At 41.0% G+C, this 13,535-nt stretch overlaps 1 protein-coding gene across 2 annotated transcripts in view; it reads left to right on the top strand.

Moving 5' to 3' along the window:
* The first annotated feature begins 2,745 nt into the window (after positions 1 to 2,745).
* Positions 2,746 to 13,535, top strand: part of LOC131228041 (mediator of RNA polymerase II transcription subunit 23) — a 138,805-nt gene continuing 128,015 nt past the window's right edge. The window contains exons 1-4 of one of the 2 annotated variants that reach the window (XM_058223877.1): positions 2,746 to 2,902; positions 2,989 to 3,032; positions 11,960 to 12,056; positions 12,184 to 13,167. In XM_058223877.1, coding sequence (XP_058079860.1) covers positions 2,810 to 2,902; positions 2,989 to 3,032; positions 11,960 to 12,056; positions 12,184 to 13,167 — 1,218 coding nt within the window. In that variant the 5' untranslated portion in view covers positions 2,746 to 2,809. The remainder of the gene's footprint in view (positions 2,903 to 2,988; positions 3,033 to 11,959; positions 12,057 to 12,183; positions 13,168 to 13,535) is intronic. The other variant, XM_058223876.1, reaches the window with a different exon arrangement.

Below are 13,535 nucleotides of genomic sequence, written 5' to 3'. Positions count from 1 at the left end.
AACATGACAGAGTGTTTTGACCTGAAAGAAGAGATCGAGTCCCTTGTCCGAAAGGAACATTTATGAGAGTTTGTCGACAAAGAAAGTGACGATCGACCGTCCAGACAAGTAGAGTGACACGACGACCGAAATAATAACTAAGCGATAGGTAAGATATGCACCATATTTAGAGGATCAGCCAGTGGTGGGGACTCAAACTGGGCACGCCAAGCACATGCTCAAAGTGTGAATAACAGCAAGAAAGAGCACCACGTCTACCTTATTGATAGATCTGTGAAGGAACAAAGGTTGAGTTTGTATAGCCTGACTTTCGCAGAAGAAGATGCCCGATGGCTTTGGTAGTCACCATGATTGTGGCCAATCATAAGTTACACCGAATATTGGTCGATACCAGTGGCTTGGTAGACATTCTATTCGTTACTACATTTGATAAGATGGCGGTTGGGAGATCTAAATTGCGACAAGTTCAGACACCTTTTTTTGTTTTATTTTTAAAATAAAATAAAATAAAATGGGTTAGCTAGTTAGTATACACCCATGTCATTACACACACTCTGTGTTAGCCACCCCTGCTGGGGATCGATACCCTTTCGAGACACCCTTGCTCGGCCTTGCAGGGGAGAAAGTGTCGTATGAAGAAAAGTATTTTTCTACTTGTGATTGCCGGTAAAGGTGTTAACTAGATTACCTGTGATTACCACTGCCAACAAAAGATCTAGTTGCCCTTGTTTAATCACGTCTCACCTTTTATTTCTTTAGAACTAAAGATCTAACATGGTCTCTGGACAGGAACATTTCTGGAGCCCATATGTTGGTGGGGCATACGGTTGATATTGAGATTGCCGCGGGTTTTTAATTGTCGTTGATTGTTGGGTCACATCATATGTTGCCTAAAACGTCGATGACATGACTAGTCGTGTATACATGTTGTAATGCCCGCTACCTTTGTTGTTCTTTTATTGTCGCTGTTACGGGGTTCAACTTGTTCTTCCCATTTCTAAATGATCATGGATGAATTTAATATAATCCACAATAGACTTTGGGCCAACATTTCAGTATTTCAAGCCATTGATCTGTTGCTTTTAACCATGGATGGACAACTCAGTTATCTCCAGATAAGACACTAATCGTCTTTCAATCTGTGGCCTATAAATAAACGGATGAGAAGAGAAATTCAGCATCCATCCACATTCAAATGTACGAATTTGATAGTCTAATCTTGAAAAATCACATATTGTGGTCCATCCACGGTGGTTTTCAATTGACCAATGGCTTAGATTACCGAAGTATGGCCCATTTTTTCTTAATTAAAAGACGACTACCTGGAAATATGAAAGCCACGGTCCCCACGAGAATCCAGTGACCTAAGTCTCCCGCTCTCCAGTCAACAGTTTGGTATCCCCACAAGCATCCATCCACAGATGTTCACACACGCGTACACACGTGCCAATTTACCATGCGTGTGGGGCATTCATCCCTGCAGCTGACTTCACAAAAACTCTAACCCGTTATAAGGTAGGCCACACGTGGGAAAACAATGGCTGCTCCATAAAAGTTTGCACGCTTGTCTAGACCGTTCATTATTTTTGTACTTGTTTGGCTCACTCATTATCTTGAAACAGCTGAAATTTTGGTCGGCCGATCTATACGTTGGGCCCCACTTTATTCACGGTTTGGATTTACTGTACACATGCCACGTAGGCACGTATGGCTGCAGGTAGAGGTGCGTTTAGGCTACTTGCAAGGGGTAAGAGATAGAGACGGAGAGCAGCACAGGGAACGGATTAGGCGAGACCTGGATGCTTCTACGACGGTGCGGCCCTTACCGTGGGCCGACCTTGATGTATTTATTCCATATCAATGCTATCCATACGTATTTTAAGATCATTTAAGGGTATTATAACAAAAATGAAGTAGATCCAATTATCAGGTGGACCATACCATAAGAAACAGTGGTGATTAACCATTAACGGTACAGAAAAGTTCTTAATCGAGCTGATATTTATTTTTCCCCCCAATACCGGATTATGTGACCTGATCAACAGATTGGATGGAAAATAAACACTACGAAAACATTAAGGTGTGCCCTAAGAAGTTTTTAATGGTAGGGCATTCAATCACTACTATTTCCTATGGTATGACCCACCTGATAATTATATCTACCTTATTTTTGGAGATAATTTAATAAAAAAATCTGTAAAAACGGATGGACGGTGTGGATACAGAATACATGCATGAATGTGGGCCCCACGGTAAGGGCCGCACCGTCTATGGTGAGGCCGGGGTCTCACCCAATCCGCTCCCAGCTGCAACAGCATTTCAACGATAAATACTCTGCAAGTGTTATGGATGGATGATCCGCAGGCAGTTAGAAATTACCGACACATTGCACACGTGGCATGTAAGTAAACAAACAAAAACTGTAAAAAATACGAGTACCAGTTTAGATGTATCATGAACGAAAATGTACTATTGTTGAGTGACTTGACAGTTAGATTGATTGTAGATATTGATCGGACGGTTAAGAATGAAAATATGCAATGGTCTCACCTTCAAAACAATTGTCCACGAAACAGTGGTTAGGATTGTTCAACCATTTTGATTTTTTAAATATACTTAGCTACAGTTGATTCTACAGTTTAGTCGGTTTGGTTTGGTTTGGTTTGGTTTGGTTAAAGACGTGCAGCATTTCGAAGTGCCTGCGTATCAAGCGTCATACGCGGACAGAGTATAAAAGACTCGCACCCTTTTATACCTGCAACAGAAAGAGGGAAAGCAGAGAGAAAGAAGGCGAAGAAGAAGAGTGACGATGGATCAAAGCCAGCGGGCCCCACAGAGGGCTTCTCATCAGTACCATCCGTCCAGAAACGCCATCGTCGATCTCTTCAACCTCTATCTAGGGGTATTGTCGTCATTTCCTCGCTCTTCTTCCTCTCTCTACGTTGATACCTCTCCCTCATCATCTCTTTCCCCCTTTCCTTTTTGCAGAGAAATTCCCGCCAAAAATCCGAAGACGCCATTCGTGAATCTCCGTGAGTTGTCTTTTCTTCAGGATCTTTAGCATTTTTCTTTTTCTCACGAGCCGCCTTTTCTTCATAATTCTTACCATTCTTTTTACTGCTGAAAGATGTTCATGATTTTTGGGATATGGCCAATTGCATGGTGGCCCGCCGATCAACGGCTCTGATTGCCACATGCGTCTGTCTTTGGTGTACTGTATTAGCATTTTTGTTATGAAATTTATGGATTAAATCGTTTCTGTGTATTCAATTGAGAAAAAATTTGACACTCTGGTAGAGTGCGATGGATGATACACAGGCACTATAAATTATTCAGTAATTGCATGAGTTGCATACAAGTAATTCAAATTAAAATGTCCAAATTATGGGTCCTAGTTTAGATGTATCATGGGCCAAAAATTAAGATGATGCGTTCAACTTGGTCAGTGCATCCTCCTTGCCTTCCCCTGTGTTGTAAACCCAAAATGGATAGCAAATAAATCAATAAGAAAAGAAACAGATTGTGGTAAAAGACCCAACAATCCTCTAGCCGAACGCTAGAGGTCACAAATGCAAGATTGTGAGCAAGCTCAACAATCCTCTAGTCTTGAACTAAAGACCACTCCCCCTCCCTTAAATAGCTACCGTAGGGAAAATAAGAGAATTTCATAGAGAGAATATTAATCAGCTTGTCTTATTCCATAGGCCATAGGTCCTATTTATAATCAAACCTTACAATTTGTAATAAAGGCTATGGAATCTAAAAATCTGCAAAAATAGGAAAGTACCTAAATTACAAAGCATTCTAATTAAGAAAATGCCTAAAACAAGAAGATACTTAGATAAGAAAATATCTAAAATTATTCCCTGCCTAAAATAAAGATATGAAAGAAAAGAGAAAATTTTCTAATTTAGAGATTTGCAAGAAAATGAAAGTAGTGATGGGCTAAAAAAGGAAGGTGGTCCTTTTCTTCTACACACGTGTGGAGCGTGTATGCATGGGATGTGGGACGATTGCATCAATCTGCCTCTACCTTGGCCTCTGGCTCGTGGAGCTATCTTGGCTGAGCGGCAAATTAAAGAAGTAATAGGAAGCAAGGAGAATTTGAGACAAAAGAGAATAATAGAGATGGTTGGTTTTAATTTGAGGGAAACCGACCTCCACAGTTTATGTAATAATAGTCTTCCATCCCTTCGTCATTGTCTCCTCCTAATTTATAGAATTCACACAATGTCTAGTAAGCTAAGAAATAGGGAAAATCCCTACAAGATAGTAACTGAACAGACGCACAATCGACTTATGACTTATCACAACTCCCCACAAATAAGATGCCAATAACCAACAAACTCCCAATGTGTAGCCATTACTGAGTCTATTTAAAAACTAATTCCTACTTGGACTCCATCTAAACCTTAGTGCCTTTATTGGTGCCGTGTGGGCTTACAATTACTTGCATATGTGGGTTATCCTGTACACACAACAACTCGCCACCTCCGATGACACCCTTGTCCTTAAGGGCATAATCGTGAAATCGCATTGTCATCTCCTCTAGGTCTTCCCATGTCACCTCGGCTAGTGAAAGTCCTTGCCAATGCATGCGTATCTCAGCCTTCTTTTTACTCTCTTGTCAAGCACAACTTGGGGAATTGGCATGAGAGTGTCATCCTCTTGAACAAGTGCTGGTAGGGTGGGTTGAACATCAATCTGGCCACCTATTTTCTTCTTAAGAAAAGACACATGGAAGATTGGATGAAGTCTCAACCTAGGTGGTAAGTTCAATTTGTAAGCCACATTTCCAATCTTCTGAAGCACTCGAAATGGCCTGTAATATCTGAATGACAACTTGAGGTCTTTGCGAAGTGAGAGAGAAGACTGAAGATAGGGTTGAATTCGTAGAAATACCTAGTCGCCTACCTTAAACGCCCTATTGGTGTGGCGCTAATCGTATAGACGCTTCATTCTGGATTGTGATTCCTTCAATTTATCTCTAAGTTCATCAAGAACTTGTTCTCGTGCCTTTAACTCTGTATCAACGGCTTCTAGCTTTGTGGTTCTTGGTACGTAAGATAAGAGAATGGGTGGGGCCCGTCCATTTATGATCTCAAAGTACGTCTTTTTAGTGGAGGTATGAACACTGGTGTTGTAGCAAAATTCAGCCCAAGGGATCCACTTGGTCCACTCTTTAGGCTTATAATTGGCGAAGCGCCGCGATTACATCTCTAGGGTCCGATTTACCACCTTGGTTTGGCTATCAGTTGGAGGGTGGTATGATGAACTAAAATTGAAATTAGTACCCTATAATCGGAACAATTCCTTCCAAAAGGTGCCTATAAACGTAGGGTCACAATCGCATATGATAGACTGTGGCATGCCATGCAACTTAAAAATATGATAAAAAAATGTTTGTGCCACACTTGATGTAGTATAAGGATGTGCGATGGGGATGAAGTGGGCATATTTCGATAACCGATCCACAACCACGAGAATGGTTAATTTCCCCCTTGATGCAAGTAGACCATCCACGAAATCCATAGAAAGATCGGCCCAAATTTGAGTGTGAATGGGTGACGGTTGCAATAGCCCATTTGGAGAGAGATTTTTGGACTTGCGATGTTGGCAAGTGTCACATTGTTAAATAAACTTCCTGATGTGATTATGCATCCTACGACGATAAAACACTGACCATATCCAGTGTAGTGTCTTGTGGCACCCCTCATGGTCTTGGGTACTTAAGTGGATTTCGTTGCTGATTTTAGGGATAAGGGATGAGTCTTCAATTGAATAGATTCTTTTTTTTTTTTTGAAAAGAAGAATACCTTCCTTGAATTCCCATGGCCCAATAGCTTCTCCTTCCTAACATAACTCAACTAGCCGTTGCAGCTTGGGATGAGTTTGAAATTCCTCCTTAATTAGTCAAGCCATCTTGGAATGGGTTAGGTAATAGCGGAAATTTTCTGCCCTTATCTCGTTGTGATTGCAGATCTGCCACTTTATTGTCACATCCCCTTCTTTATTTAATTATAAAGTCATGGCCCATTACTTTTGTGAGCCAACACTGCTGAGATGAAGTGGTAATTTTCTGCTCCTAGAGATATTTAAGACTTTTTTGATCAACCTTACTATGGACTGCCAACCCAATAGGTAAGGATGTCATTTCTGAATTGCCAAGACCAATGCTAGTTGTTCTTTGTCATAAGCTGAAAGAGCTAAATTCCTTCCCTTCAAAGCTTGGCTGAAATATGCAATGGGTGCCCTTGCATTATTACTATACCAACTCCAATCCCTGAAGCATCACATTCAACGATAAAAGCTTTAGTAAAATCAGGTAGAGATAGAACAAATAATTGTGTCATGGCCATCTTGAGTTGAACGAATGCCTCATCTGCTTCACAGCTCCACTGAAATGAGTCCCTCTGCTGCAAACTTGCCATAGTTTCAAACAAATTTTCTGTAGTATCTGGACAGCCCCAAGAATCCTCAAGAGCCTTTAGAGTTGTTGGTTTGGGCCAGTCCACCAACGCCGACACCTTGTCTGGGTCAATGGTCACTCCATCTTTGGAGATGACGTGGCCCAAATACTTGATCTGTATCTGATCGAATTGAAACTTTTCTTTCTTTTTTTTTTTAGAAAAAAAAACAAAACTAACAATTGGTGATATCTCAAAATGGAAAGAGTGATTCTTGCATGATGTAAATTCTCTTCCCATGTTTTACTGTAAATTAATATATCACAACCAAAAACTAAAATAAACTTATGAAGATAAATTTTGAAGATCTCATTCATTAGTGATTGGAAAGTTGAAGGAACGTTGGTGAGCCCAAAAGGCATCACCAGGAACTTGTAGTGGCCTTGGTGGGTTTGGAATGCTGTCCTGTGGATGTCTCCTTCATGCATCCGTATTTGATGGTAGCTGGATCTCAAATCGAGCTTAGAGAAGAAGCGTGCTCTGTGAAGCTCATCCAGAATTTCATCAATGATAGGTATTGGAAACTTGTCCTTCACTGTAATCTTGTTAAGATCCCTACCATTGATGCATAAATGCGCATTTCTTCACAAGAAGGACATGTGAGGAAAAAGGACTGTGACTGGGACGTATTATGCCAACGGAGAGCATATTGACCACTATTTTTTCAATTTCAGTCTTTCAATAATGCAGGTATCTATAGGGTTATACACACACGGGCCCACTTTCAGGTAGCAACGGTTTTCGGTGATCATGGGATCTTGGTGGAGGGAGACATTTAAGCTTGGCAAAGACATCATCGAAAGTGTTAAGGAGTACCTGAAGCTTGGGTTTGTGTTGATTGAGATTTGCTTGAGATTCGTTCGCTTTCAAGGACAATAGTTGTAAGAAGACCCCTTGGACAAATTGATGCGTTCAACTCGGTGCATCCTCCTTCCCTACCTCTTCCTTGGCCTCTGGCTAAAGGAGCTATTTTGATTGAGCAACAAATTAGAGAGAAGTAATAGGAAGCAAAGAGAATTTGGGACAAAAGAGAATAATAGAGATGGTTGGTTTTACTTTTGAGGGAAAACTGACCTCCATAGTTTTAAGTAATGATAATATTCTATCCTTCTTTGTTACCTCCTCGTAATTTATAGAATTCGCACAACGTCTAGTAAGCTAAGAAATGGGGAAAATCCCTACAAGATATCAACTGAACAGACCCACGACTGACTCATGACTTATCACAACTCTTACAAATAAGATGTCAATAACCAACATACTCCCAACGTGTAACCACGACTAAGTCTATATAAAAACTAATTCCTACTTGGACTCCAACTAAACCTTAGTGCCTTTATTAGTGCCACGTTTGCTCACAAGTACTTGCATATGTGGGTTATCCCGTACACAACAACTTGATTGAGATTCGTTGGGGATTATTTGCGTCCAAGGACAATAGTTGTAAGAAAACCCCTTGGCAATGTTTCCTTGCTTCTTTGCTAATTTCAAATTCATCCACCACCTTGTCTTTTCGAATGAATAACCCCTGCAGTCCCACCTCCCTATTGTCGATGTTGAACCTCATTTGTAGTTTTGAGAAGTCCCATATGATGGGCCCTAAGGTTCTAAGCCATTGGGCTCCTACGACAGCATCATACCCCTTGCAAGGGTAAGAGTTAAAAGTCAACTACAATAGGGATACCTTGGAGTGTCATTGTCATGCCGTTGCACTTCCCCACACCGATGATCTTATGACCGCTAGCAACCATGATATTAAGCTGGCTATTGTTCTTGGGTTGAAGGCCCACCTTAGCGACCTTGTCACTTAAAAAGTTGTGGGTAGTACTGGAGTCCACCAAAATAGTATTGGATTGCTGGCCCATTTTGCCCTTATGCCGCATGGTTTGTGGGGCGTGGGCCCCGAAGATAGCGTGAAGCAATATCTCGGGTGTTTCAACATTCCCATCGACCTTTTCTGCGCCGTCTCCTTCTTCGTCATTGTCTTCATCAGGCCAACACCCTTCGATGAGAAACAATTTCTTGCATCTGTGTCCAAACCTGAACTTTTCATCACAGTTGAAGCATAATCTCCTTTCCCTCCCTTCTCTAAGCTCGGTTAGTGTGAATCTCTTAGTGGGAGGTGTAGTCGAGCTTCTCATGAATGGGGTCAATATAGATATAGACTTCTTCACCTCTGCTTAAAAGAAGCAATGTTGAGATTGCGACCTGGACTCAGAAAGGCGAGCGAGGTCCATGGCTGCAGAGAGCGAGGTGGCTCTGACTGAAAGCACATTTATTTTTATGCGCTTCTTGAGGCCACTAATAAAGCAATTGGCCTACTGGATTGGTGTCATCTTCTCCACTAGACTTAACAACCTTTCAAAATGACTTTTGGTATTCTCTAATGGTCCCAATCCGTTTTAGTTTTGTTTAGTCACCATAGAACTCATCAAATTGAGTGGGACCATACCTCACGTGAAGCTCATCTTTGAATGCCTCCCATGTGATGGTGCGCTACTCGCTCTTGACGAGCTGGTCCCATGACTATGCTTCTCCTTCTAGGTGGAAAGAAGCTAGTGGAATTCTTTCTTCTTTACACTTTTGGTGGAAATAAAAAAAAACTAGTATGCTCGACAGGTCCAACTTGATGGATCCTCGCATCCATTGAAGTGGGGAAAATCAAGTTTCATGAGCTTTGGTTGGTAGGAACTCAAGGTGTTAGATTGAGCCCTACCATTGGTCACATTTACACGTCCACTTCCCATGCGGTTTTGGTTTTGTGAACTCTCGCCATACTCATGTCATTAACCACTGGAGAGTTGGTCAATACGAGAGTTAATAGTTGAGAACATCTCGTGAATTTCCTTGAGTAGTCTCTCTTGTGCAGAGCTAAGGGACTCCACCCTGGCTTCCAAATGACCCACTTTATTAGTCATGCTTGTCTCTGATACCAAACTGATGCGTTCAACTAGGTTGGTGTTTCCTCCTTGCCTTTCTCTACCTCTTCCTCAGCCTCTGGCTCGTGGAGCTATCTTTGTTGAGCGGCAAATTAGTGAGAATTAATAAGAAGCAAAGAGAATTTGGGACAAGAGAATAATAGAGATCAAAACCAACCTCCATAGTTTTAAGTAATAATAATCTTCTATCCTTCTTCGTTACATCCTTGTAATTTATAGAATTCACACAACGTCTAGTAAGCTAAGAAATATAGACCCACGATTGACTCATGACTTATCATTAATTGACTCATGACTTATCATTACTCCTACAAATAAGATGCCAATAACCAACAGACTCACAACTTGTAACCACAACTAAGTCTACGTAAAAACTAATTCCTACTTGGACTCCAACTAAACCTTAGTGCTTTTACTGGTGCCACATGGGCTAACAAGTACTTTCATAAGTGGGTTATCCTGTACACACAACATAAGATTACTTCATGATCTGAATATCGGATGGGTGGACATTGATTGGATGGTTAAAAACTAATATTAATGTGTGTTTGCGAATAAGAGGTTTGAACTATTCAAGCAAATATGTTTTTGGGACCGTCTGTGAGCTGTAACTCACTCATTGGTAAGTAGTTTTTAGTGTTTGGGTAGCTTGTAAATCAGTTATAGGTAAGCATTTGTGTATTTATGCCAAACAAAGGTTAGAGTAGGGAATCACTCCAAAATCTTTGAATGACATAAAAAAGCTTGGTATGAGATATGTCATTGGGTTGAGCAAATGTAGATAAATCTTTGAGTCGATTCTTAGGCTAAATCAATCATCAGGTGGGCCACAAAGTAGGCCCATATATTCAAAATACCTGTAATGTTGAATTTGGGACCCACATAGGTTATCAGTTTGTGCAAGTCTCGCCCATGGTTCAAAGATCCGTGGGTTTGTTGGAACCTTCGATGGATGGTCTTGCCTCGAAGAAGCTTCTCAATAGGGCAATCATGACCTCTCAATTTATGGCCCACACATAGACCGGTAAGAAGGAAAGTGCAATTACAGTCCACATGTCACTAAACAAAGGTTTGGGAACAGTGGCAAGGAAGTTTGAGTTTGTAGATTTGTTACAAATGATCTATCCACCGTTGGTACCCAACAAACAAATGGTTCGGATCATCCAAGGGCTCCATTTTTATTGAATGAAAAAAAATTCATACCATGCATAGGGAGATGACCTGGAGAATAAATAGAGCCATCTCCCTACATTACATGTAGCAAGGTTATCCATCAATTTGAATTGTCCAACTAGTGGGCCTCATCATGGATAGGGGAGGTTTGGAAAATTATCCATTAGGCATGGACCAGTGGTCCATTCATCAAGTGGGCCATATGTGTAAGGAAAAAAATCAACGGTTAGGAAAATGATGATCAATAGTATACATTTGAGGTACATGCATGCTGGATATGATTAATGGGCCAGAATGGTTTTTAGGATGGCAATACGCCCCGCCATGATTTTTGTGTTTTATCTATACCGTCCATTTGTTTTGCCAGCTCATTTTAGGGTATAAACCCAAACATGAGGCAGATCCAAATCTCAAGTGGACCACACCACAAGAAACAATAGGGAATGATGCCCACTGTTGAAACTTTCCTAGGTCTCATCATGACGTTTATTTTTCATCCAACTCATTCATAAGGTTACACTAACCTAGATGAAGGTAAAACATAAATATCAGCTTGATCCGAAACTTTTGTGTCCCCAAATTTTTTTTATTGGCGGGTGTTCAATCCCCACTGTTTCCTGTGGTGTGGTCCACTTGAGATTTGGATCTGCCTCTGTTTAGGCGCATACCCTAAAAGGTGCTAGGAAACAGATGAATGGAATGGATATAAGACATACATCACGGTGGCCGCCACAAAGCTTAGAGCTGTGAATCCCATCTCCCTTGACGCAACAGTAGCTTATTGCTTCCCCTTCTTCTGGTTGTCAAAAAAAAAAAAAAGAAAAAGAAAAAAGAAAGAACGAACAGTGGAGAAAGGAGAAGCGCACCTTGCGCCATGACATGCTGGGGAAAGGAGAAGCCAGTCGGAAATATGGATGATTTTGGCGAACAGGTGATGCATTGGCTGGACCAGGGTTTGGGAATTTAACTGTTGTGTGTCTCCCCCATGCAACAACAATTTAAAAAATCCAACCAAGGTTAGGTGAAATCCCAGTTTTCAAAATGGGAGTTTTGCTTGTGACTTACAAGTGATATTTGATACCCAAACACTACTGGCAAGTGAGTTACAGGTATGTCACTAACCACTAACCAAACTTACAGGCATCCAAATGACCCCCCCAGCGATAGCGAGTTCTCGAATTTGCCAATTTAGTTTGAATTGATGCTTGCCAACTGTACAGTTTCTGGGTGCCCATGTATCGAGCGTTATATGCTGCTGGAGTATCAAATAATTTGCTTCACTGCTACTTTTTTTTTTTTTTTTTTGGTTTTAAATTTCCTTTCAAATTATTTTTAGTTGTTTTCTGTTCTGATGTTCTAGTCGGTTTGTGGAGATACCAGGAACAAAACACAAAAAAGGGTAACTGCTCTCAGAGAGCTTCCTCCTCGCAATGAGCAATTTCTTCTTGATTTTGAACAGATCCTAGGCCAATTGCCAGTAAGTTACATACCTGCTTCCTTCACTGCTTTTCTCACTTCCATTGTTTTCATAGACCCATTTTGGAAAATTTTGTTGGGAATGGTTGTTGTCTATTACATCTTATAGGTTCTTACATATATTGCAGGACCAAGAACAGCTATGTGCTGTGACAGAATCTGTTCTTATTTCTTTGATTGTGCAATGTAGCAGTCATGCACCACAAGCGGAATTTATTCTTTTCTCCTTACGGAGCTTGTGCAGCATAGGCTACGTGAATTGGGACACTTTCCTTCCTTCCCTCCTTTCTTCGGTTTCCTCTGCGGAGGCCTCAATTGGACAGGGGAGCCAAGCTATGGTTGCTGCATCATCTACAAGTTTACAAGCATCTGGAATAATTTCTTCGTCAATTCCAATTCCCAATTCTTCTAATTTTCAAGCCTCCAATCCCGCATCGCCTTTGCCTTCTATTCATGGTATTGGATCTCCCACCCAGTCCACAACCGAGCCATCATCTTGTGTATCTCTCTCGCCAGTCAAGTCTTCCGATATTTCCTGTGGCGGACAACAGATATCATCAAAGGCAAATCCATCACTACGAGGTACAGCTATAAGCTATCTACGCCAACTTTCATGCAAGATTATCTTAGCTGCACTTGAATCCAATCTGAAGCCAGCTACTCATGCCGACATTTTCTCACACATGATGAACTGGTTGGTTAACTGGGATCAGCGGCAGTTGGGAATTGATGAAGCTGATGGTATGAAGGCCTGGAAACCTGAGAGAGCTTTGAACGAATGGCTGCATAGTTGCTTGGATGTTATCTGGCTGTTGGTTGAGGAGGATAAATGTCGTGTCCCCTTTTATGAATTGCTTCGCAGTGGCTTGCAGTTTATAGACAATATACCCGATGACGAGGCTTTATTCACTATCATTCTGGAGGTTCATCGGAGGCGGGATATGGTTGCAATGCACATGCAAATGTTAGATCAGCACCTTCAGTGCCCCACATTCGCGACTCATAGGTTCTTGTCTCAAGCCTATCCAAATATTTCCGGTGAATCAATAGCGAACTTGCGATACTCACCAATAACATATCCTAGTGTACTAGGAGAACCCTTGCATGGAGAGGTGAGGACATTTTTAATTTTTAATGAATTTTTTTTTTTTTTTTAAATTTAAATGCGTGGCTGCTCGATTAGTTGACTGCTTAAGAAATTTCTCTGTTAAAATTAAATTGCTACACTGATTTTTGGTCCTTCCGTTCAAATTTGTAAAGCTTCTTGTTGTAAAAGAATAATGAGTAATTTGTTGCATTCTATTTTGACCATGCGCTTTGTCAACATGGTGATAAATTAGGTATTGTTTGGGTGTACTGCCAAGCAGTGTCTAAAATATTGGTATTAGATTATGTATCGCACTCTTGGGATACAGATACGTATCAGTTATCGCATGGGATATATCGGTTGTAGTGCATGATATATCACTGTTGTTGGAAA

This window comes from Magnolia sinica, chromosome 15, assembly GCF_029962835.1.
Source record: "Magnolia sinica isolate HGM2019 chromosome 15, MsV1, whole genome shotgun sequence".
Lineage (NCBI taxonomy): Eukaryota > Viridiplantae > Streptophyta > Magnoliopsida > Magnoliales > Magnoliaceae > Magnolia > Magnolia sinica.
This window is presented reverse-complemented; position numbering and strand designations above follow the sequence as displayed.